Raw genomic sequence first — 25994 nt, forward strand, 5'->3', positions numbered from 1 at the left:
GTGTTCTCGCTGTAGCTGGGGGAATCTTTGCATCGGGGATGGGGGGTAGGGGATTACGTGTGTGGACGTGGAACGTCAACGGGTTAGGGGATCGATTGAAGCGGGGGTGGTGCTGCAGTACTTGAAGCGTCTTTCGCCCGATGTAGTGTTACTGCAGGAAACGCATTTAATAGGACAGTCCTGCCAAGCCATGAATAGGAGGGGCTACCGTTTGGTCGCTCACTCTTGTTTCACTTCTGGCTCTAGGGGAGTGGGGATTCTGGTTAGAGCTTCTCTCCCACTAGAAGTTCATGACGTCATACACAATGAGCGGGGACGCTATGTTGCGTTGGTGGGCCGGTGGGAGGGGAAGGTCTTATTGCTGGTCTCCGTCTATGTCCCCCCTGGGCTGCAAACTACCACCTTTGCCGATTTGGGGCGGTTGTTACTTGGACTCCCAGAGGGCCTCCTGCTTGTGGGTGGCGATTTCAATTCTGTGGTGTCGGGGAGAGAGGATCGGTATCCACCCAGGGACCTCCCCGGGGCGCATTCTTGGTTGGGTGGCTTTCTCAGCACTATGGGGCTTATGGACTGTTGGAGGTTGCTGCACCCGGGGCTAACCCAATATACGTTTCACTCTGGTGCCCACGGCTCTTTATCTAGACTGGATTATGTGCTGATGCCGGCTGCCCAAGCTCAGATGATTAGGGAAGTTACACACCTTGCCCGAGGCATTTCAGATCACTCCCCACTGTTCTTACACCTGGAGGTTGCCTTGGGGGCGGCGGGGAGGGTGGCGCTGATTAACCCCTGGTATTTGCGAAACCCCAAAACTCGTGCTCTTTTGGTTAAGTCACTGGACCATTATTTTACAGAAAATCAGGGGTCGGTCACTTCGGCTGTAACCTTATGGGAAGTCTTCAAGACGGTCATACGTGGGCAGGCCCTCTCTTTGATTTCTTTAGCCAAGAAACGTAAAAATGAGGAGGTGGTGTGCCTTGAGTCTGACATAGCTGAGTAGGATCTGGGACGGGGTGTCACGCGTGACAAGCTCCATACCCTCCGCCTTAAGCAGTCGGACTATAGGGCGCTGGTTACTGATGCTGCTAAACACATGAGCCGCGAACAACAGGGACGCCTGTATGATGTTGGCGACAAGGCCAGAAAGTTGATTGCGTGGCTGGACAGAAGGGAGAGTGCTAACCGAGTGGTTCCGGTGATTGTGCGTGCCGATGGTGTGAGTGTGACGGAACCTGCGGAGATTGTGAATTGTTTTGCGTGTACTCTCGGGTCTCTGATAGACCTGAAGAGGACTCTCACCTACTGCTGCGAGATATCGCGTTGCCGTGTCTCTCTGACGAGGATAGGGGTTTGATGGTGTAGCGGGTCGGAAGGATGCACGAGGAGTCTGGGGGAACTCAAAATGGTCTTTATTGTTTTTACAGCGCTTTTGGGAGTCCTGCGGCTCCGGTAGTAGGGAAGGGGACTTTCGGGACGGTGTGGATCCGGGCTGGTACGGCTGCGTCTCTCCCTGGTGTTCCGGGGCTTCTCCGGGGCTTCTCCAGGATGTTCAGGGTCCTTGGCGTCTCAGGTGGATGGTGGGGGCCCAGGAAGTAAAGAGAAGAGACGAAGGGATCAGGAGCAGGGACAATATGCTGAGATTGTAGGGAAAGGGAGTGAGGAATCACACGGTGCTCTCCTTAGATGACCCAGACAGTGAAACGGCGTGAGGTGCTCAAGGTAGGGGTAAAGAACTAACCGCCGGTGTCGAGTTATAGGGGAGTTAGGACGTGTGGTTCACGGAGGTTTGGAAAGCTTCCCTCCCACCCACGCTCTGACTCGGCCCCGTACCTGTTGAAGCCACACTTCCCTTGAAGTGTGGCACGGGGATTCACGGGAACGTTGGCCTCCTGGCTTTGCCGTCGGGTCTTCCTCCCCGTCCTCGTCTCCTCCTCCGCTTCTTCGATTCGCTCGCTCTCTCTCGTTCCACGGCTTCTCGTTTCGCTCCTCTGCAACCTCCGCAACGCCTCCAGGTGTAGAACACACTGTCGTACGGTCTTTCCGGGTTATTTCTGGTTCCGGGTCTCTGACGTCAGACGAGGGGCCGGGTCTTGGCTCCTTGAACTCCACCCACTTAAAGTAACAGTCCCCTTTGCTGGTCTCTACCTCTTCGTTCCAACAACAGCTGAGTGACTGGTCCCCGTGCGGCTGTGGGGAGAGAGAAGATAGGGGTGAACTACTTGCGTCTGTCTCGCGGACACTCGGCACCTCGTCACACACGTCCACCCCTGGATGCTTCCGATCGGGGAGAGGAAAGCGGGAGAGAAAATCCGCACTCCCGTTTTCGGACCCTTTTCGGTGTTGTACCGTGAATGAGAAGGGTTGCAGGGAGAGGAACCATCTCATTACCCTAGGGTTTAAGGAAGCGTTCCGGCTCATCCACTGCAGCGGAGCGTGATCGGTATATAACGTGAACGGGTGACCCTCCAAATAATACCTGAGCTTGTCAATTGCCCATTTCACTGCGAGACATTCTTTCTCTATGGTCGGGTACCTCATCTCCCTGGTAAACAATTTACGGCTGATGTATAGGATGGGGTGGTCCAGTCCATCAGACCCTACCTGCGAGAGAACCGCCCCCACCCCATAATCAGAGGCATCTGTTTGTACAGTAAATGGTTTAGTGAAGTCGGGGGAAGACAATACCGGGGCGGTGGTAATGATTTTTTTTAATGCGGTGAAGGCATCCCACATCTCCTGGGTAGGGGAGTGAAGAAGGCGTGCGTGAAAGGTCTGGCTCAAAGTATTGGTGAGGGGAGCTGCGAGGGCTGAGAAGGATGGAATAAACCGGCGATAATATCCGATGAGCCCGAGGAAGGCTCTCATCTCCTTCTTGGAGGTCGGGAATGGCGTTTCAGAGATGGCTCGGATCTTTTCGATTTGGGGTTCGATCAACCCATGTCCTAGTACGTATCCTACTTCACTTTGTGGAATCCAATGCGAGATTTCTTTGAATTGATGTGCAAACCGGCCGTGCAGAGGGCTCTGCATATGGTGTCTAGGTGTTGTAAATGAGACTCCCAGGAGGGGCTGAATATTATGATATCGTCCAGGTATGCGGAACTGTAGTTCTGATGGTTTCTCAAGACCTCATTCATGAGGCGTTGGAAGGTCGCGGGTGCTCCATGCAATCCGAACGGCAACACGTTGAATTCGTAGAGCCCGTCTGGGGTAGAAAAGGCTGTTTTCTTTTTGTCTTCCTCTCGTAGCGGGACCTGCCAATATCCCTTGGTCAGGTCCAGCGTACTGATGTATTTAGCGTCCCCTAGTTTTTCAATGAGTTCATCCACTCTGGGTATGGGATACGCATCAAAAGTAGATACTGCATTGAGGGAGCGAAAGTCCATACAAAAACGGGTGCTACCGTCAGGTTTGGGCACCATAACTATTGGGGACGACCAGTCACTTCTAGAAGGTCGGATGACCCCCATTCGCAGCATTTCCTCCACTTATTTCCGCACCACGGGTCTCTTGGCAGCGGGAATTCTATATGGGCGTATTTTCACTGGGGGTCCAGGTCGAGTTTCTATCCGATGTTCGGCCAGAGAGGTCCGTCCGGGTAGATCGGAAAAGATAGGGGCGAAGGGTTTCAGGACGTGCAGTAGCCTTTCGGTCTCTGGGGTTTTTAAGTCATCATTGATGACCAGCTGATGAAGGGTAGAGGCTGGGGAGGCCCCACTCGGTAGAGCCAAACAAACGTCTTTTGGAGGGGGCCCAAGCCATTTTTTTAGAAGGTTGATATGGTATATTTGGTTCTTTCGAGAGGATACCTGCAGCCGATAGCTGGTCTTCCCTATGGGTTCCAGGACTTTATAGGGCCCCATCCATTCAGCTTGAAAACGTTTAGTGGGTGAGGGGAGCAGAACGAGAGCCCAATCGCCAACCTCCAACCTCCTCCATTTTTTTCCTCGGTCGTAGCAAGCTTTTTGTTTGCTTTGACTTTTCTCGAGGTTGGTGTGGGCGAGGTCTCTCAACTTTCCGAGGGTGTTTTTGAGAGACATACTGTAATACAATATGGATCTTTCCTCATTCTTTTCCCCCTCCCAGGCTTCCATCATCATCTCAAGGAGGGATCGGGGCTGTCGTCCGTATAGCATCTCGAATGCCGAACAGCCGAGACTGCTTTGCGTTTGTCCCCTTATCACGTACAAGGCTAGTGGTAACAGGAGATCCCAATCCTGTCCGCTAACTGACAGCATTTTTTTTAAGGGTGGTTTTTAGTGTCCCATTGTAACGCTCTACGAGCCCATCCGTTTGCGGGTGATAACACAGACGTTTGTAGTTGGTGCACGTCCAGGATCTTACACACTTCACGCATCAGGCGGGACATAAATTGAGTTCCTTGGTCTGTTAGGACTTCTTTCGGGAAACCCACTCTTGAAAACAGTTCGATGACTTTCTCAGCTATGGCTTTAGAGGTCGGGGTTTTGAGGGGAAAGGCTTCCGGGAACCGAGTGGCGTAGTCTACTACGACAAGGGCATATAGGTTGCCTTTCCTACTTTTAGGGAGGGGACCGATGAGATCCATCCCGACTCTCTCAAACGGGGTGCCGATGATGGGCAGAGGCTGGAGTGGAACAGCGGGAGGACGATGGGTGTTTCTTTTGGCACACTTCACAAGAGAGGCAGTGGTTTTTTATCTCTAGGTATACCCCTGGCCAGAAAAAATACCTCAGGACGTTGTGGGTAGTTTTTTCGCTCCCTGTGTGACCTGCTAATAAGTGAGTATGGGCGTAAAACATTATCTGTTCCCTGAAGGGTACGGGGACCAGTAACTGTAAGGGGTCATCCTTCTTTCCCTGTCTGTACAGTAGACCCTCCTGTATTAGGAACCTGGGATAACCTAGGGAGCCCCTATCGTACCCGGCATGTGCTTGTTCCCATGCATTGAACAACGAGGGATCGCTAGCTTGTGCGAATTTGAAACTCCTGTCACCTACCCACGGATCAGGGGAGAGTAGGGTTGGTACAGCTTTGATTAGGGGGGGTCGGGGGTCCCTCAATGGAAGCTGAAAATAGTCTGTGGAAATGGGGATTATCCGTACCTATGATGATCTCCTCTGGTAGCGTTTCGAGCGCCCCCACCCGGACCTCCTGTCTCTTCCCCTCTTCTAATTCTAGGGGCACCTGGGCTAGGGGATATGCTCTCACGTCCCCATGGACACATTTGATATACACCCACCTGTTGGGAACCACCTGAGTAGAACATACAAAAACCCCCTTTATCACTGATTGTTTGCACCCGGAATCTAGCAGGGCTTTGGCGGGTCTCCCATTCACTATAACCCTTACGTGATACGCTCCGCCTAGTTCTGCCGAGTAGAGGACCGTCTTTGGCAGGTATCCCACCTCCATTGGTTCTTCGGTTCCCTTCTTCTGGGGGCATAAGCGAGCAATATGTCCCCAGGTTCCACATTCAAAGCACTGCGGGCCCCTAAAGAAAGGAACGTCCAGTCTAGGGGGGGCTCGAGGTACTATTACGTCCAGGGGAGCTAGGGGTTTCCGTTCCGGTCTAGGAACCGGCTTCATGGGTTTGTCTGACTCCCCGGCGTACGATCTTGGCTGCGCGCGGGAGAAGGTTACAGCCATCTCGACGGCTTGGGCGGTCGTCAGATGAGAATGTTGGCGCAACCATCGTTGCGTTCCATACGGGAGAGCGTCCAAATATTGCTCCAAGTATATTTTATCCATGATTTCTTCTTTTGTACTACTTGTAGGTGTGAGCCATTTATCCGCCGCCGCTTTCAAGCGAAAGAAAAGTGTTTTAGGATTTTCGCCAATAGCCCCTCTTTCCTTGCGAAACCTTACTCTATAGGCTTCGGAGTCCAACCCCAAATGGTCAAGAATAATTGTTTTAATCGAGGCGTATGGGGTGTTGCCTGTTGCGTTAGCGACTTGATAGGCCGATTGGGCCTCTCCGGTCAAGAGGGGGGCGAGAAAGAAGGGCCATTTGTCCAGGGGCCATCCACAGGCCAGGGCGGCTCTCTCGAAGTTCAATAGGAAGGCGTCGGGATCGTCGCCTGGCGCATACTTTTGTAGTGAGATCCCCGAAGGAGTGGGTGGTGGGCGGGGCTCCCGTGGTAGAGGGGTCCCGGTTGAGTCAGTTACTAGCTTCTGTAGCCCTTCGAGCTGCGCCGACACAGTCTGTGTGAAGGTTTCGCGATCAGCTTTGGCGGAGTTGAGCTGTTGTTCAACCATCCAGCCCAATTGTTCCTGCCCTTTCACCAAATGGTGCAGCATCTCGTCCATCTTTGGAGTACAGATGGCTACTTCCGTGCCCGCATTCTCCACCACTTGTAGCGGGTCGGAAGGATACACGAGGAGTCTGGGGGAACTCAAAAGGGTCTTTATTGTTTTTACAGCGCTTTTGGGAGTCCTGCGGCTCCGGTAGTAGGGAAGGGGACTTTCGGGGCGGCGTGGATCCGGGCTGGTACGGCTGCGTCTCTCCCTGGTGTTCCGGGGCTTCGCCAGGATGTTCAGGGTCCTTGGCGTCTCAGGTGGATGGTGGGGGCCCAGGAAGAAAAAAAGAGACGAAGGGATCAGGAGCAGGGACAATATGCTGAGATTGTAGGGAAAGGGAGTGAGGAATCACACGGTGCTCTCCTTAGATGACCCAGACAGTGAAACGGCGTGAGGTGCTCAAGGTAGGGGTAAAGAACTAACTGCCGGAGGTTTGGAAAGCTTCCCTCCCACCCACGCTCTGACTCGCCCCGTACCTGTTGAAGCCACACTTCCCTTGAAGTGTGGCACGGGGATTCACGGGAACGTTGGCCTCCTGGCTTTGCCGTCGGGTCTTCCACCCCGTCCTAGTCTCCTCCTCCGCTTCTTCGATTCGCTCGCTCTCTCTCGTTCCACGGCTTCTCGTTTCGCTCCTCTCCAACCTCCGCAACGCCTCCAGGTGTAGAACACACTGTCGTACGGTCTTTCCGGGTTATTTCTGGTTCCGGGTCTCTGACGTCAGACGAGGGGCCGGGTCTTGGCTCCTTGAACTCCGCCCACTTGAAGTAACAGTCCCCTTTGCTGGTCTCTACCTCTTCGTTCCAACAACAGCTGAGTGACTGGTCCCCGTGCGGCTGTGGGGAGAGAGAAGATAGGGGTGAACTACTTGCGTCTGTCTCGCGGACACTCGGCACCTCGTCACAGATGGATGCCGCATTGACAAGTGATGAGATAGCTTTGGCGATTCGCTCCGGTAAGGCTCTTGGTCCCAATGGCCTTCCGATCGAACTTTATAAGCTTCGGCCTGATAAGTTGGCGCCGTATCTCCGGGAGATGTTTATTGCGTCCCGTGATGTCGGCTCCCTTCCCCGTGACCAACGCCTTGCCACTACTGTGGTGATTCATAAAGAGGGAAAGCCACGCGATCGCTGTGCGTCATATAGACCTATATCGCTTCTGAATGCTGAACCAAAGATTCTCGCCAAGGTGTTGGCTAACCGCCTGATTAAAGTTATCGGAGACCTGGTTCATCCGGATCAGTCTGGTTTCATCCCACATCGTAACACCGCTCTGAACTTGCAGCGCCTCCATGGAGTTTTAGCGAGAGTGGATTCTTTACAGGAGCCTACCATTTTGGCGTCTTTGGACGCCACAATGGCGTTTGACACGCTGGAATGGTCTTATCTCTGGGCGGCGCTGGCTAAGTTTGGTTTCGGGCCTGGATTCATCGGATGGGTGAAGTTGCTATATGAGGTTCCGCTGGCGCAGGTGGTGGTGAACGGTAGAGTGTCTCACTCCTTTGTGCTTGGTAGAGGCACACGACAGGGCTGCCCCTTGTCCCCACTTCTTTTTGCTCTCGCGTTGGAACCCCTTGCAGCATGGTTGCGGTGGGAACCCTCTTTGAAAGGTATTCAATGGACACCGACCTTTGAGGATCGCGTGTCACTCTATGCAGACGACATTCTGCTCTATCTTACATCCCCGCGGAGGTCCTGGATTGTATTGTTTGATGTGTTAAACTCCTTCGGTCGCAATTCTGGGCTCATTATTAACTGGTTGAAATCCTGCATTTATGTGCTTGTTGGCGATGCCCCTCTTCTCCCCCGCGGGTGTCCAATCCAGATATCGCATTCCGGATTCCAATATTTGGGCGTCTATATGTCATTGAACCCCGCGGTTCGTTATGCTCGGAATCTATTTCCCCCGCTCCAACGGCTGAAGGCCGATGTTGCTCGCTGGCGGAAGCTTCCACTTTCGCCGCTCGGCCGGGCGGCCTTATTCAAGATGTCTCTTCCGCGTTTCTTGTATGCCTTACAGAATACGTTAGATGTGGTGCCTGCGCGGTATTTTAGTGAGGTAGAGAGTTTACAGAGACAGCTGATCTGGGGTGGAAGATCGCGGATTGCTCTCGCTAAATTGACCCTCCCGTGGTATGACGGGGGCATAGCTCTCCCGGACATCCGGAGGTACTACTGGGCGTCCCAGCTGGTGGCGGTGAATCATGGGACGTACGGCCCAGCTGTGAATCCTGCCTACGAGATGGATAAACTACTGTTGCCAGGCGGAGATTACAATAGAGCGCTTTATTCCACGTCTGGCGGTGTCAAGTTGACGGGTCCCACGAACTCAGCTGTACGTGCCTGGCACAGTGCCACTGCCGCTACTGGCTGGAAGGGCCGTCTGTCTCGCGCGACTCCACTATATGCTTCAGATAGGCTGGGCGGCCTGTGGAGGACGAAGGGTTTTGAGAAATGGGATATGATAGGCATTTCTCGGGTGAGTGATCTTTGGGCGAGGGGTGCTTTTAAGATGTTTGAAGAGCTTAAGGTGGAGTACAAGCTGCATGACAGGGAATTCTTTCGTTATGCGCAGATTCGCCATGCATTGCGCTCGGCTTTCCCGACTCCGGGGGCTATCCCTGAATCCTCTCCGTTGGAGGACCGCATACTCGATGGTTATCTCCCTGATAGTACCATCTCCCTGATTTATAAAACATTGATTAACACTCGTGCGGACCGCCTCACGCATCTGAGAGAGGTCTGGATCGCCGATGGTCTGGAACTAGATGACGAGGATTGGACCGCCGCTATAGCTTCACCGAGGGAGGTGGCCATACCGGCTCGCCTTCGATTTGTATAGTTGAAGATACTACACAGGGTCTATGTTACTGGCCCTCGATTGCTCCATATGGGGTATTCCGTTGATGGTTTGTGTAGGCGCGGCTGTGGTCTTCTTGGTACTTTTCTTCACATTCTCTGGGAGTGCCCGATGGTGGCAAGTTTCTGTGCTGCAGTGCATGCAGTAATGGAGGAGGTGACGGGGGTGGCGTTGTATCCAGAGGCTCGGCGATGTGTGTTGAATGTATGGGAGCCGACTGATTGCAGGGTGGAACAAGAGCGCTGGGTCACTCTGGGCAACATGATTGCCAAGAGGGACATTGCACAGTTGTGGGGCTCCCATAGGCCGCCCACGGTGTCGAAATGGAAGGAAAATATGGACTGGTGTATGTTCAGAGAGAAGACGGTGTATGTGGCTAGAGGCAAACCTAAGGAATTCCTATCGCGGGGACATTTGCACCCCCCCCTTGGAGGTCACCTTAGACATACCATTGTCCCCCTAGCTGTGATGTTCCTGGTTCTTACTGAACTATACGAATGGTAGTTGGCCTTCTTCCTGTCCCCCCCCCCCCCGATTTCCTCGAAGTGAGTTGGGGTATAGTATATTGCGTCACTGTTACTGTCCCCCGCCTGCGAGGGCACATGCTTGCGATAGCGGAATCTTTGCCTTGTTTTTGTTTCATTTTGTTTATTTTGTTGATCTGATGGGTATTGGGGACGTCCGTACCCTGTTCATGTATGACCTGCCCATGTCTTAATCATTGAACTTGATATGTAATTTGTGTCACTGGTAATCTTTTTTACACTAGCGGCTGGCCCCTGTGGTTGTAGGCCCATGTTTGTACATATTTCTTGTGTTAAATAAAAGGTTTTAAAAAAAATAAAAATAAAAAAAAAATAAGGCTACATAATAATCATGAGATGGATACTCTTGCTGCAGAACTACAGAACCAATCTAGCAAGGAAGTTATTTGCCTCACACAAACACATCAAAGAGGGTTTGTCAGCACTATCTTTTTAGTTCAAAAGGGTGGGGGGTTACACACCGGTTTTAAACATTCGTGAATGTAACACCTGGATCCAATACAAGCATGCCAAGATGGCTGGCATCCATCTTTTAAGGGACCTTCTGCAAGAAAAGGAATGGCTAGTCCATCTCGATCTCAAGGACATGTACTTCTAATGCAGAGCAATTTCAGGTCCACTGGAGCTGCGTGTTGGGTCTGCATTGTTTATTTAAACACTATACTAATGACTGTACAAAATGTGCTTTGTAGCCTGGACTGTTTAACACCAAAAGAATGTGTGTACATCAAGTTGTAAAACTCAAAGTGAAAATAAATAAATTAAAGGGAGTTGTCACACTCTGGTATAGGTAGAACCAGGCACCAAAGCGTAGATTGCAATTTTGTACATCTTTTTATTTGTATTTTGCTTTCTGTGTACGTTTGTCAATAATTGTGCGCCTTTTCTTTTTGTGCTTATTTCAGGTCCGATCCACAGGAAGCCTCCCGCCGGAGATAAGAAAAGCACAGTTAAGTAAATATCCTTAAGAAGGTACTTGTATTCTCCACCAGTTCTTCTTAATGAAGAATACGGGGGGATGCGAAGGATTTAGGGAATGGTGCTCAATAAATACATGCCGGTGAAAAAGGAATCTGTTTCGGTGAGTAGTAACCCATGGTTGAGGGAGAGACGGCCCTGCTGTGTTGGCTTACTTAGCGGTGCTCGTCGGGTCCTGTATACCACTCTCCCACTGACCCCCACCCGAAGGCAGTCACGCACCTGTGTTAGCCACGCACCTCCAGGTATGTGGCTAGGAGTGCTACTGAACCGGCGTAGCTCTGTCGGGATGTCGGACGCTTGTTGGCTCCTTTCGGCATCTGTCAACGTGGCTTCCGGACCATCAGGCAGTTCCTCCTCTGGAAGTCAGGCTGCTCTTTTGCTCGAAGTTCCCTTTGGTTCAACGTCCCTTAAGCGTCCTTCCTGCGGTGGCTGCACACGTACTGTTGCAGTCTGTTCTCTCATGTAGGAATCTGCTTTCCTGGGCAAGACCCGCCCCCTCTGGCTCTGAGGTGTACATATGTTAGACCTGGCACCATTGGCGTGGGTCTCCCTTCCATTTTTCGCTGTTATCTCCTCTGTTTTTGCTGGTTATAGATGCTCTGGGCACTGTGCCACTGTCATTCAGTGCCACCACGCGAATGCTTCCTGTGTAAATATGACATGTGAATTGGTATATCCATGATTGGCTTATTTGGTTTGCCTGTTAGACCCTAGTAGCGTGGCCTGTGTGTGCCCAGGGCTGGTAAACCAAATGCTGCTGGTGGGCCTGCTGCGCTGGTTTGCGCCACCCACAGAAGCCGCTTGTAAAGTGTGCCTCAGACCTGCCACTGCAGAGTCTGTGTGCAGTCCAGAACTGCCATCTTGGCTGTGAAGTGCACCCACTTCCCAGCCCCTGAACCTTCCCTTGGCATCATGTAAGCCACCCCTATGGTAGGTTGCATTGTATGTGTAAGGTAGGACATGCCTTGGTGTGTATAGTATGTCCTGGTAGTGAATTACACCCAATTTCGTTTTTCACTACTGTAAGGCTACCTGTTCTCCATAGGCCAGAATGGACAGTTTGACTATTACATTCTACAGTCCTAACTGACCCAAAGAACATGGTAGAAAAAACGAATTTAGTATGCCTGAGCTCAGAATATTAAAATACATCTTTTAGTGAAGTTTATTTTTATATTCGGTGTTTGAAAATACCACTTTTAGAAAGTGGGTATTTTTTTGCCGAAGCCTTCCAGTGTGCTCTGCTGTTATGTGTACTGCCTGTCTGGTTTTGGAGGGACAGGGCAGGCTGAGTCAGGCATTAGGGTATGGGGAGGGGTAGCTCCTTGACCTGAATAGGGCTGTGCCTGGCAAGGTGAATGCTGGCTCCAACTCCCACTGTGTGTCTGATGGCAGACCCCCTTTTTCTGAAAGGAAGGATGCAGCCTGGTAAACAAAGTGCTCCAGGATTGGGCAGATCTGGTTCTGGCTGGGTTCAGTGACTTGTAGCTTCTGAGAACAAAAACTTTTGGGGTATAACTATCTGTGCTGAAACCCCTACAATTTGTATTGCTCCTGGACAACAAGAAGAACCTCTGTCCGTGTAACTGAAGGAATGTGCAGGAGGTGACTGTCCTTGTGCTTGTGTGCCGTTTCTTGGATTGGCCTGCAGTGGTTACTACTGGACTTGGAAGAAGAGGAAAAGGACTTTGAAGAGAACTTTTATTTCAACTTGCTAAAGCAATCACCCAAGGGCTAGAAGAGAGCTAGCCTCCTGTTGAAGTCTCAGGCACATCAGACTTCACCACCAGCCTCCCGTTTCCTCCCAGCAAGGATTTCTATCTGCAGGTGAGGCTCCTGTGAGTTCCAGGGCCTCCAGCTCTACTACAGAGAAGAGAGTGCTGAAAATCGTCGCTAACACCCGTTTGCAAGCCGCCGCAGCTGAAAACGCACAGAAATTCATTGCGCTGCTGCCGCTGAGGGCTCGCTACCGGAGATCATCGAATGTGTGCGGGCTGCCAACTGCTCGCTAACCCAAAGATTATCGCATCGTACGTTTGCGGGCCTCCAAGTGCTCGCTAACCAAAGATCATCGCATCGAGTCCATCGCTTCAAGACATCGCAGCACGGACGCCGGGCGTCCGCCATTTTTATCGCATCGCACCCGGATCGTCACTCCCTTTCTTCTCATCACAACAGGGTCACACACCCAACAGGCACGGCGCATCATCCTCCCTTGCGGCAAGGATTTCAACGCATCATTGGCTTAGCGTGGAGAAGTTTGTCGCTTTGTCCCGCACGCATCTGTAGATCAGCGCATCATCCTCCCTTGCGGCAAGGATTCAACGCATCGCTGGTCTTGCATGAGGAAAATCATCGCTACAGCTCCTTTGCGACATTTTGGTTGTTTTGCTACAGAATCCAGGTACTTTGTAAGTAAAAGGGTCGCAGAGACCACTGCTTTGTACTGAACTCCTCTTTGCACACTTGAACTATTCTTGCAGCATTTCAAGAGTAACCCTATTTTTCTAGTATTGTGGCTTTTTACTGTTATTGGTCTTGTGTTAAGTCTATATATGAAGATACTTATTTTTTATAACTACTTGTGTGGTGTCCCTTTGTAGTGTTCCACACTGTGTTACTGTGTATGGTCATAAATGCTTCACACACTGCATCTGAGATAAGCCTAGCTGCTCGTGCTACGTTACCACTGGGTTGAGCAGGGGTTATCAGAGGGTGTAGTCCGCTTACTCTGACTTAGGAAGAAGGGTCCCTACTTGGACAGTGGCCAGCCATTGCCAACTAGAGACCCCCCCATTTCTGACAACATATTAAAGAGAAAAGGCTCTGAGAAACCCTGAAAGCAAACACAGAAGGTGTCCTTCGTATCAGCATAGCACAGCCAAGGTAGGCGGTCGTGCGAGCATCTCTCCTCCTCACAGACATGTACCTCTCAGTTCCAATCTTTCGTCTGTGTAATTGCTTTCTTCAGTTTAAGTGGCAAGTAAGTTGGTACAAGTTCAAAATGCTTCCATTCAGTCCCATGGTGTTTCACTAAATTGTGGTGGAAACCCTCAGGGTGAACGGTGTGAGACTTAGCATCCATCTGATTACAATGGCCCAGGAGCAGTCCACGGTGAGGATGCATCTGACCTGGGCAGTTGAACTGCTGTAGGATCCTAAGTTCAATACTGCAAAGTCAGTTCTGAGACCAACCTAATGCATAGATTTTCTACGTTTTCAAGTAGAGCCAGTCAACGCAAGACTCCTGTAGCCCATACAGAAAGTGAAGTTTGTCAAGAAATAATTAAGGTTAACATTGTACAACCAGTGTGTGTCCTTGAGGTCCCTAGCCAGGAAAGTGCGGTTGTTAGCTTCCTCCATTAGAGTGATATTTCCTGGTCCACTGCATTACAGTGCCCTTTAGAGATTCTTCTATGCGGATTAGATTTCTCGGTCAACAGAAAACCAAACTAAGCTTTCCTGGTGGTTAGGCAACATAAGGCCTAGGAATGGCAAAACCATCTTTGGGTGCCGGCCAGGGACAGTAATGGAGTCTTGTGGAGAAGTGTGGCTCACTGGTTAGAGAAGGCATACCCTGAAGCAGAGGTCAGACCCGGGACCAGGGTTCAATTCCCGACGCGGCAGGGTCTGAGCCCAAGTGTCCACGGACTCGATAATTCTCACTTCGGTGCCTACTCAAATCATGGGTTCACACTCTGCAACTCTGGGCAATAGCTTGCTTAATCTCCACAACGGCCCCCCCGTGGCGGGATGCCTGGCTTTCACCTTGGGGATGCCCAGTATGGGTTATCTCACAGGGAAAAACCAGGACAGGTTCCCAATGCAAGCGCCAAGATGACCAAGGGTAAGTTGAGCGCTATATAAGCACACATAATAATAATAATAATAATAATGCCAGCAGGTGAGGCTGGGACAAGATGCAGCCCAGTATCCACGGGTGGTAACTGCTCCAAGTCGGAATGATATCTGAATATCAACTGCCTGCAGCTATGAGTGGGCTAATTTGCTATCAGACCACTGTCTACAGAGAAGACAATCTACTGTATTCTTTTGTGATTGGAAAACATATCCGCATTTCACTACATCTACAGGCTAGGGCAGTGGTTCTTAACCTGAAGCTAGTTCAGGGGGTCCGTGACCGCTTAGAAAATGAAATACCATTAAACAGATTAATAAAGCGTATGTAAAAAAAGAAGCAAAATGTAACTTGGAATTTTTTCAACTGTTTTGTAAATGTGAAGGAATTTGGAGGCTAAAAATGAATTTAGTATCCTCAGACTGATCAATGGGAGCTGTGCAAGTGCAACAAACAGAGTATGGCATGGAAAATGAGCAGCCTCAATGGACTTTAGAAAAGCTCCAACCTTCCCATTAAAAATAAAATTGTTTTTTTATATTTGTGAATTAATTAAAATATTTCAAAATTTGTATATTAGTTTGATTAATGCTGGCTTCTGTGTTTTTTTTGCTCTATTTTGCAGTTCAAATCATTAGAAATGCTAAGGCTGAGGTCCCCGGCTTTCAGTAAAGACTTTTGTGGGTCCCTGTATTCCAATAAGGATTCAGTGTGCGTCCCAGAGTCCCAGTAATGATTGATTGGGGGTCCACGGATTCCAGGAATGATTAAGTGAGGGTCCACAGTAGTTGTAATCTTAAGAACAACTGAAGTAGGGGATAGCAAAGGACTTTCGGCACTTCTGCCTGCGACAGTAAATATCAGTCATGACAACACACATTCCTGGACAAAGGGCAGGTTCCTGAGTGGCAAAAACAACAGGAGGTTGTCACCCTAGGTTTTCAGAACTCTAAATCAACTTTATGGTCCTTACTCAATGGGTCTTTTTAAATCTCAACTGAATGCATGGGTGCACAATTTCTTCAGTTGGGGGCCGGATCCATGGCTCAAGTCACTGATACCTTTCTTCAAGACTGGGTGGTGGTGAAGATATGCATTATGAGTTCCTCTAATTTGTGATGATCCAGAGGGTGTTATCTCAAGAGCAATGTCAGAAGGGGAGGGGGGGGGGGGGGTTTGGGAGTTGATTCTAGTGACTCCGGTTTGGAGAGAGCAACATGGATACCCGGTTCTGTAAGACCTGCCCTGCGATTGTCTAATGAAGTTTCCAATGTTCTGGGAACTTCTGTCCGATGTAATGGGCCTTCCACATCACTTTGTACCATCGGGACAATTTTCCCTTATGGCCTGGAGTATTTAGGTAAACAATGGAACCTGTCTGGCATATCACAACAAGCTAATTTCTGATAGCTATACCTGGTTGAAGAGCCATAACTAGGGCAAACGTCCTAGGTTGCTTGTGCTACACTCCACAGAGAAACTGGCCTGGCAGTTCAGGCTTGACTATTCTCAATGGAGTTGGGACGAACCTGATTTGCATATGGCTCGGTCCAAACAGAGGTGGACGGTGTGCAAAATAACGATGGATTGGGATGCGGCCCTGAGTAATTATCAGTGGCTGAGATTAATTCAAGCATTCCATTCATCACTTTTTGTATAACTTTAGTGTTTTGCTCTAAATGTGGGATGGGCATGCCCAGACGTTGGTTCCATGCACATTGTGTCACTGGAACCAAGCTAGAACTTCCAGAGGAGCCCTAACTAGGTTGAAACCAGTCCTGGGTTGCTTGTGTTCCTGTTCAGGGAGGACCTGGCCTGACAGTTCAGGCTGAACTGTTCCCATTGGTGCAGGGTCAATACTTCTTTGCATGTGGTTGAGTCCAAAAGGAGGTGTCACAGTGTGCAAATTTATAATGGCCTTGGATGTGGCAAGAGTAATACCAGTGGCTGTTTTTAATTTAGGCATTCCATCCATCATTTTGTATAATTTCTCCTTACAGCAGTATTTGTCGAACAATACCCATAAGAGATTTTCTTCAGCCTGGAGGAGATGGGGTGGTTGATGTAAAGAGTGGGATGTGGATCTCCTGGAAACTAGTTTGACAAGGTAGTGAATTTCATGTTGCAGTTGGCAGAGAACAGACTGGCATACAGGTCTGTAAATAATTTTCTTCCTTATTTTTCGGGTCGCCATTATCCAACAGAGGTTACACCAGAGAGTGAACACTCTCTGGTCTGTAAACTAATGAGGGTTTTTTTTATTTGCTCATCACCCTCAATATACTGTCTTATGGGATGTTAATGTGGTTCGATGGTTTTTAAGAAGTTGGCCAGATAATGAGGATTCGGATTTATCTAGAAAGCAGAGGTCGGTCAGTTTGACGGTGTTGTTATGTCTGACTTAATGCTGGAGAGTATCAGATATCAGTGTTGGATTTACCAGGTAGAGTATATTCTATGAATGGAGTATTCATTTTGATCTACTAAGACAAATTCATGCTTTGGGTCTTGTCTTGCTTTTCCTGACAACCATATGCTGTGTGCTCTGCACTGTTTGAAGGTATATAAGGCATGCACCAGTAAACTGCTGGACAGTTACATATTGCTCTGCACAAACTATATAAACCAGTCTCCGTGGCCATGTTGACAAGATAGGTTTATTTGCTCTTGTCTGAGCTTGGAATAGATGTGTCTCAGTTTAGAGCTCATTCAGCAAGAGGAGCCGTAGCCAGCTTCTCGGTTACAGGATATCACGAGGGTGACCTATTAGCCGTAGGAAACCACTTTTAGAACATTTTATTATAAATCAGTAGTCTATGTTGCTTTTGTGGTTGTGGGACAGCTTTAAACAGGTATAAATTGGAAACTCCAGTCGACATAGAATAAAACAATCCTAGCTGTCGCATAAAGAATTTTCCATTCTATTAAGGACATGGGAGAAAGGATTATCCCATCCAGTTGAACTGTTTTGTATATTCTGCATTTGATGCTATGTTTTATCTGATTCAATAATGCTGAACTCTCCCTTGTATTTTAGTTTGTCATGAGTTGTAACCGTGGTTGCGTCTGGGTTTTGCCTTCTCAGCAAATAAAAAAAGAAGCAAGAGTGAGGGTTTTTCAAGGAGGGAAATGGAGGCTGGAGAGACGCTCACCAGCTTTGGTGTCCATGGCTGTTTAAATAGGAAGCATGTGCAAGGGGGATTCTTGTCGCAGTTTGGATTTCCATTGGACAATATTCATAGTGAGACTGATCATTGTTATTTTTAGTGCTACAATGGCAAAGAAAGTGGAGGTTACTTAGTTGCTCTCAAACTTAAGGAGCCATGGGGGAATTAAATGGTCAATGTACTCATGACAACATTGAAGATGGTCATGTGAAATATAGTTTTATTATGGGGTAAAGTTTCAGTGGCTGCTGTATTGTATTGCAGTAAAGATAAAGATGCATAATCCTCGCCTCCATGTCCTTAATAAAATTGAAAATTCTCCATGCAACAGATATAACAAATGTTAATATTCTTTCATATGATGGCCCCAGCTTCCTAAAATTGCTGGTCCTCTCCTCTGCCTTCGACACAGTTGATGATCCCACCCTCATACACACCATGTTGTCTCAAATAGGTTTCACCAGCAATGCCCTTTCCTGGTTCTCATCTTACCTTGCAACTGCCACTAGTTTGTTCACATGGGCACCATCAGATCACAAAAGATCCCAATCATCTGTGGCATCCCCCAGGGCTCCATACTGTCTCCGGTCATCTTTAACTTTTAGATGGAACTGCTTGGTACTCTACTCACAGATAACAGCATCAAGATTCATCAACATGCCAATGATACACAATTCACCCTGGACACCAACCACACCCTCAATGAATACACAGACCAAAGACGGCCTTGTACCAGTTTCTCTTCTTAAGAAAGTCAAACCTTCAGAAATGCTGTCAGGGGTGTGAAATTCCGATCGCCTGACACCCAGGACATATGGTAGGGGGCAAAGGCAACATGTTTTCATGTTTATTTTGTCCTTGGGACAAAAATGAGCACCTCCGTGCAGCATACATCCTTTGGCTGCCAGTTCACAGTACCACATTATGGATCTGTGAAAGAGCACAGTCTGCAGTTAAGGTAAGATTTGATTCCATATGTCCATGCTTTTTGGACTTGTATGAGAGCTCTAAGGAAGTGCTGCGAGCTCAGGTTGCACTACTGACTCATTCCAGTATGAAAATATGTAGACGTCTGCAAAGTTTAACATTATGAGGCTACTTATAATGCTCCCAGAATGCTCTGATTAGATGCAAATGCTTGCAGAAGCTTGAATGCAAGAGTGATGAGTCTTTGCTTTCAAAATAAAATGTACACAAATAATATGCAAAATGTGCAACAAACCAAGCTAAGCTACTGTGAATTTTAGGTTTCATTTATTTGAAGCGTCCTTTAGTAAAAAGTGTTAGACATACCAGTATTGGCAAAAAAAAGTAGTAATGGAAAAATCTATGTAAAACCAGGCTCAGTAAGAGTATAGGAAACATGGAAATAAACAATCATCGACAAAATCAATTGTCTGGCGTTGGCTGTCTGCTTTTTGGATTTGTCAATACGAGGTTTTTTTTTTACATTGTTTTCGTAAAACTTTATTGTTGTGATAGCTGCTGGGCAGGCACCAATATAAAAAAACGTTGGATAAAAGCAAAACATTTTTTTTACTCTCAAAAATCACATGGTGCCATAGAAGTCCCTGGCACTAAAGGAAACTACCTTGTGTACCAATGTGCCCCTTGTGAAAGGGATAATGCAGTCACTCACACTGAAGCTAACCATACATGAAGTTATATGTAATATTAATATTTATTATTATTGGCCTAATTTTTAAAGAAAGTCACTCAATTGCACTCATAGTATATGTCCTTGCAACAGTGCAGATTTACGACTTCATAAATTCACAAGAATTTACTGGTGTAGGCCTGGAAAACGTACTCCTTGATAAAATTTGAACTACGTTTTAGAATAAGCAAATATGTATCTGAATATTTGCTCATATGACAATCTCTTGAACATGTTCAAGTTCACTTTCTCTACAATCTCTTCTTTCCCCACCCTGAAAAAAAAGTTAAACTTCTGCACTTGCCAGGAGTACATTTTCAACCTTCCCCAGTGAGGGTGAAGATTAGAGGCGAGTTGGTGAACACCCTTCAACATGTGAGTTTGTAGGTGTGTACACTCTCAAAAGGAATTTACAACCCTGGAAGCAGTTTCCTGCAAATTCCAGCACTAGTATGCAGATTTGTACAAAGGTGGCAAGAATAAGGTCATTGCTAGCATTCAAACCCTGCAATATGAATCCTGACATAATCAGAGAATCTATAATCAGAGCTCTGATAACATTGCCATAATTTTTCATCTCACTACATAGCACCAAAGGGACAACTGGATTGTTTTGCTTATAGGACATGTATATTTATGAAGCCTCCAGGCCCTTGGACAAGTAGATCTTGTATAAGTTTCCACACCTCTCTGCTGTTCAAGACCTCCTACTCTTGCATATGGATGGTGGTAATTCCCTATTCCATCTTTTTTCTCCCTTTCATTCTGTGGCTGACGGAATAAACAACTTCAACACTTTACAGAGATTTGGCTTTCTCTAAATCACTATTAACTATATATTGTGTTGTAATTGCATTTATATAGCGCTTACTACCCGCGACAAGGCGTTAAATCACTTTTTCGGCAAGTAGCACGCTACTCCGAAACTCATAAAGGATTAGTGCTGAATTAGTATAGTTGAATATGAAAGTAATTTGAGTGATGGATATTAGTCACTTATTTGGATTGAGAAGGATAGCAGAGTGATAGAAGAGGGAAAAAGGTTTCCTTTTATACAGAGCTTGTTACCCATGATGGGGTGTTGAAGCGCTTTTTTGGCGAGTAGCACAATACTCTGGAGCCCATAAAGGATTAGTGGTGAATTAGTATAGTGAAAATATGAAAGTAATTTGAGTGGTGGATATGTTATTCAGTTATTTGGATAGAGAAGGGTAGCGGAGGGATAGAAGAGAGAAAAAGGGTTTGCACTTATATAGTGCTTGCTACCCCTGATGAGGTGTTGAAATCACTTTTTCGGCGAATAGAACGCTGCTCTGGAACCCATAAAGGATTAGTGGTGAATTAGTATAGTGAAATATGAAATTTGAGAAGTGGCCATGTTAGTGTGTTATTTTGCTAGAAAAGGATAGTTGAGGCATAGAAGAGGGAAGATTTAGATTTTTTTTTCTGGAGGTCATAGCAGTAGGAGGAGACTTGGGATGAGTAAAAAGGGATGTGGAAGGGAAGAGTTTAGAGAGGCTTGTTTTGGGGGGGGGGGGGTCAGTATAGTAAAAGGTTTCAGATGGTGCAAGGAGGGGTAGAGTAGGGGAGAGTCAAAAAGGGCTATTTTGGGGATCAAAGTAGTGGTATGGGCTTTGGGATGAATGAGAGAGTGGATGTAAAGGATATACTGATAGAGGTATAGGGTGAGAAATAGGGTAGTGTATTTGAAAGAGTAGTAGTAAGAGGTTTGAGATGAGTCGGAGTGGAGGTAGAGAGATCCATATGTACATGGAAAGTATATAGATGCATAAAGGAAATGAGTATATATATATTAAAAGACATTGATAGAGGTATAGGGTGAGAAATAGGGTAGTGCATTGAATATGCTTTTTTTGAAGAAAAGTAATACATATACAAGTACATGGAAGGTATATAGATGCATAAAGGAAGTAAGTATTATGTAGATTAAAGATGCATAGGATAAACTCTGGTTTTCAAGTGTGGTACTTAAAACTATTTTTTTTTTTCAAACAATGATTCTGCATGTTTATACAAAGCAAAACACATATATAGGTACATATCTATAGTACAAATAAATGCTTATATACAGAGGGATATGCTGTATATTTCTGTTTGTGTATGGCGCTTATGTGGGAAAGAGACAATTCTTGAGTAGTTTTCTGAAGAAAAGGTGGTTGTCCGTGGATCTTATGTTGGGCGGTAAAGAGTTCCATAGTTTGGCTGCTTGAACAGAAAAGGATGCGCCACCCATGGTTTTTTTCCTTGTATCTTGGGATTTTGAGGCGAGGTGCCACTCTAGAGCAGAGGTTCCTTTGTTGAACGTGTTTGGTGATTTTATTCCTGATGAAGAGCGGTCCCATTCCATGTAGCAGCTTGAACGTGGATCTTCTGGCAACCGGTAACCAATGCATGGCTTTCAAGGCACGGGATATGTGGTCTCGCGGTTTGATATGCAAGAGTAAACTGGCAGCCGAGTTCTGAATCCGTTGTAGTCTTTTCATGGTCGTTAAAGGTGATCCGTGGTAAAGGCTATTGGCATAATCGAGTTTGGCCGAACAAAGGATATGGTAGCTTCGACCTAGTGTGAAAATCCCAAATGGGGGAAGATTTGTCGCAGAGTTTTTATAGTAACAAAGCTTGATCTTGCTAGTTTGTCCACTTGGGCATTCATCGATAGCTTGGAGTCCATGGTCATTCAGAGGTCTCTTACTTCCTTCGATACTTTAGGCAGTGATCCCAGATCATCAGGCCAGGCGGCAAGTGGGTTATAATGTTTCCAATCGCCACACATGAATTTTTCCGTTGAGGAAGCATTCAATTTGAGATAGCATCAAGTCATCCATCCATCCACGGCTCTGAGACAATTGAAAATTGGCGAGTTTCCAATATCTTTGGGGCATTCCAGTTGAAGGAGTATTTGCGTGTCATCTGCATAGTTATAGCACGTGAGGTGAAATTGATTGATCAGTACTGGTAATGACAATGTAGATGTTGAAAAGCATGGGTGAGATGATAGAGCCTTGAGGGTTCCCAGCTTTTGTGGAGTACAGTTTGGACAAGAAAGGTGGGGTATGGATGACATTAGTTCAGCTTCGAAGGTAGGACGTGATCCAGTCTAGAGCAGTCCCCTCTATGCCGGCTTTGTAGAGTCTTTGTAGCACAGTGTCATGGTCAACCATGTCAAGGGCAGCCGAGAGGTCCAAAAGGAGTAGCGCAGCAACCCCGTTGCGGTCAATTGTGTTCTTCAGGCAAAGAGGGCTATGGCTTTTTAGTACACCACAGACGCTAGCTCAATAAATATCAGTTACCGATCACAGAGAAGTCGGCACCCGAAAAAAGGTAGGACCAATTCCACCCAACCAATTCATGGTAGCCTTTTATTAGAGTTTTTTCTTAAACGCCCCTACCACACTTTCGAGTGCTAGCTCACTAATTGGAGGGGGTTAAAAGTGGAATCATGCTAACTTGAAGGGTCCGGTTTGTCAACAATCCGTCTACTACATACTGTACCATTCATCAAGCATACTGTCCCTGCACACAAACTAAGTTCCTTCACGTGCTCTATCCTTTCTTTCAGGCCATCATTCTTTGAAACACACTTAAGAATTACATCGTACCCGCACATCATAAAAATAAATCTCCTTACTTCCAACAGGGAGCCTGGCTGTCTGCCTTGTGGCTATCAGAGGACAATAACATGTGACAGGACAACCACAGGTCCCCTGACTACTCTCCTCAGGTCTGGAGATTTCCTGTTAGTGTTTTATGGTGCAGTTTTCTCCTGGAGAGCAGCCGTATCCCAGTCTTGCTCTATGCTGTAACAACTACATCTCCCAATAAAAATGAAATACTATGAGGTTCCATTCTCCTGCAGAGACAGATTTTCATATCATAAAGTCAGAGTTGCCTATCTGGCTTATAGAGACAGGAGCGTTGGACAGACTGTTTTACTGTGGAAATAGGCGACTGTAGGCTACAATAGCCTAATCACACCATTACAATTCATCACCATGTAAATTCCTGTGGTAGTGCATTTGATAGATCTCTCTGGATTCCTCCTTTTATCTGCTAGGTTTAATGAGAACCTTTTGATGTGTTAATCTTCTTGGTCTAAAGACCAGATTACATGGATTATCTTGGGGCCTGCGTAACCAACTTCTTACAGTCTTTCTCCATTCCCCATGCAAGGTTTATCGCACCTGGTCTGGGACTGTCTTACACTCAGTCACTCACTTGCACCAGTTTGGAGATCATTCCCTCCTCCCCAGTGTCAGACATGCACACAGCAGGTTGGGCTGAAAGTCTTGTATCCACTGGCTGGAATATACCACAGGGACCTGACTCCCGGTTGATGTAGTAGCATGGTATCAGCCAATTAGGTCACTAGCTAATAGCAGGACTACACTTCCAGCAAGAGACTAGGTGTAGAGGACCAAAACTGCTCTTTTGACCCGAGAAAAGCCCTAAAGGACTGGACCTACTCTCCCTCTTGTACCCAGGAAAAAGAAGTGGACTCAAAGGGTCATAAAACTGATCTCCTCTTCAAGCTATTGGCACCAGTTACTAAGAAAAGATAGGCACCACCTAGATAAGCAAGCCTGTGACGCAAGGGCGAGCACCTATCATATACGGATCTGGACACAGACATGCAGGTATGGTGGTGATGATTGAGGGACTGAATGACGGAGCGATACCTGAAAAAGAGAAACAAAACTTGCATGCGCTCTCTACAGAGAAAAAATACACTTTACCATAACGAGAGGCACTTATTCCACTAGTGCTCCATAATTTGTAACATGCATCAAAGCTAAATAAATTTAGCCCTAATACTAACCCTGGAAAAAGCTTGCACTGTTTCTAAGTTTACGCGAAAGTGGATAGTCTGGAGCTAGATTGACTGTTACAGTGCACTGTCTTGCTTTGCTCCGGATAAGCAAAACATTAACAAAAGTGGACCACACATTTCTCGAGAGTTTCAACTCAGTAGGCATACCTGACAAGCTATCTGCCTTTAGACTGCGACTCGTGCACCAAACACATTCAAAGAAAGTAGATCATTCTCATAGCTTCCTTAACGATCCATTAACGTTAACTTTAATTGCAAGGATCAACGTCAGATGTAGAGGTAATAAACATATTACATGTATACGTTTTCAAAAAAGTCTAAGGCCCTGCCTGTACTAGGCTGTGTCCCAGACCACGAGTGAATGAGTTAACAAACCCAATCATGGAACCTAGAGCCTTTCTACCTCAATATTTTTATGAGGAACATTTCAGAAAGCGTCGCACATTATTCCCATATTTGACATTTCTGGACTTGTGAAGGAGGATTAGACCTTGCTCCTTTCAGCCATCACAGCCTAGAATTACATAAACACGCTAAATAATGCACAGTGCAACACAGAGCCCCAATAACACCCTTAATTGTTAATGCCTCGACATGTGTTCAAGTGACACAAAGCAACGTTCCAGTGACACAAAGCAACGCTCTAGTTATTACAACCACTGGACATGACCACAGCATTTCAGTAGGCAAAGACATCATGCTCAGTTGGAGCACGTGATCAATGTTGTTCCTGACAACAAAACCTTTGCGGTCATTAAAAGAAAATTATTTCCCTACTGGGCACCAAAGTACCCAACAACATAAGTCCAGCAACTTAAACCCGTCATATGCATTCCTTTGTCAGTGACAAAAGCACTCGAGACTAACTACCATCATCTGCACTGAGCATCTCTTACAACCGTTGAATAGAAATACATGTCGGCAAACCAGAGGGGCACTCAACAGTGAGGCTCCTCAAACGCTAGCCCAATTCATGACCTACTTCTCCCTAAATAGTGTGAGCTCATGCTTCTGCACACCTCTTTCAAGGACAGTACTACTGCTAAACCCGACAGGCAACATAGCGGCTACCCTTCCCAAAGTTATGTCATTACATAGGAGCACACGTGTATAGTTCATTATATTAAGACTATGGCATTGCCCACCACCAAATCCCGAATCTTTACTTTACTTTATGCCGTCTCACACGAAGGCAGTTTTTCCAAGGGTTGAGTTACTGTCCCCGAACTCCACTCCGGTGAGTTACAATGTTCTATGTCAGGTGTTTATACCTATTCATTATACCGCGGACCCTCCTCCGGTAAAACTTTGAATTGACAGTTATACCAGCGACATTAAACAGCTTCTGTACCTTTAAAATAGTCATTTGCTTTGCTCTTCAGCGCTTCGGCCTTCTCCAGACGGCCTGAAGACCCAGCCGGTTCTCCTTCCGCCATCTTACCACCGTAAAGCAGCCTGTTTCCACATGGGAAAGCGAAGCGCTGTCAAACTAAGGTAGCGCAAAGTGTCGCGAACCAAGCGCCTCTGCGCACGCGCCCGACCGAACGTCACCTGGAGAAGGCAGGGTATAGGCAGTCTATAGCACGCGCTGTTATGACGTCTCCTAGATACAGGACGCGCTCAAGGGGTGCGGTCTTAGGGACATGAGGTTACTTTAAGCAAGACTACAGTACGCCTGCGCAGAATACTCTTTTGTGGGTAAGGCAGAAACTACAGGTTGCCGTACAGAACACTAGACCGCTACTCTCGCTTTTAAGTCAGAGCCGCGGACATGTGTGTGTAAGTAACCAAACGTAGCAGG

General features: G+C 47.2%; 1 protein-coding gene across 1 annotated transcript in view; it reads right to left on the minus strand.

Annotated features, from left to right (window-relative positions):
- The window catches only part of PPP5C (protein phosphatase 5 catalytic subunit), a 407441-nt gene extending 381653 nt beyond the window's left edge, over positions 1–25788 (minus strand). The window contains exon 1 of the mRNA XM_085625671.1: positions 25545–25788. Within this exon, the coding sequence (XP_085481797.1) occupies positions 25545–25629 (85 nt within the window). The 5' untranslated portion in view covers positions 25630–25788. The remainder of the gene's footprint in view (positions 1–25544) is intronic.
- Positions 25789–25994: the final 206 nt, after the last annotated feature.

Source organism: Triturus cristatus, chromosome 9 (assembly GCF_964204655.1).
Source record: "Triturus cristatus chromosome 9, aTriCri1.1, whole genome shotgun sequence".
NCBI classification, from domain to species: Eukaryota; Metazoa; Chordata; class Amphibia; order Caudata; family Salamandridae; genus Triturus; species Triturus cristatus.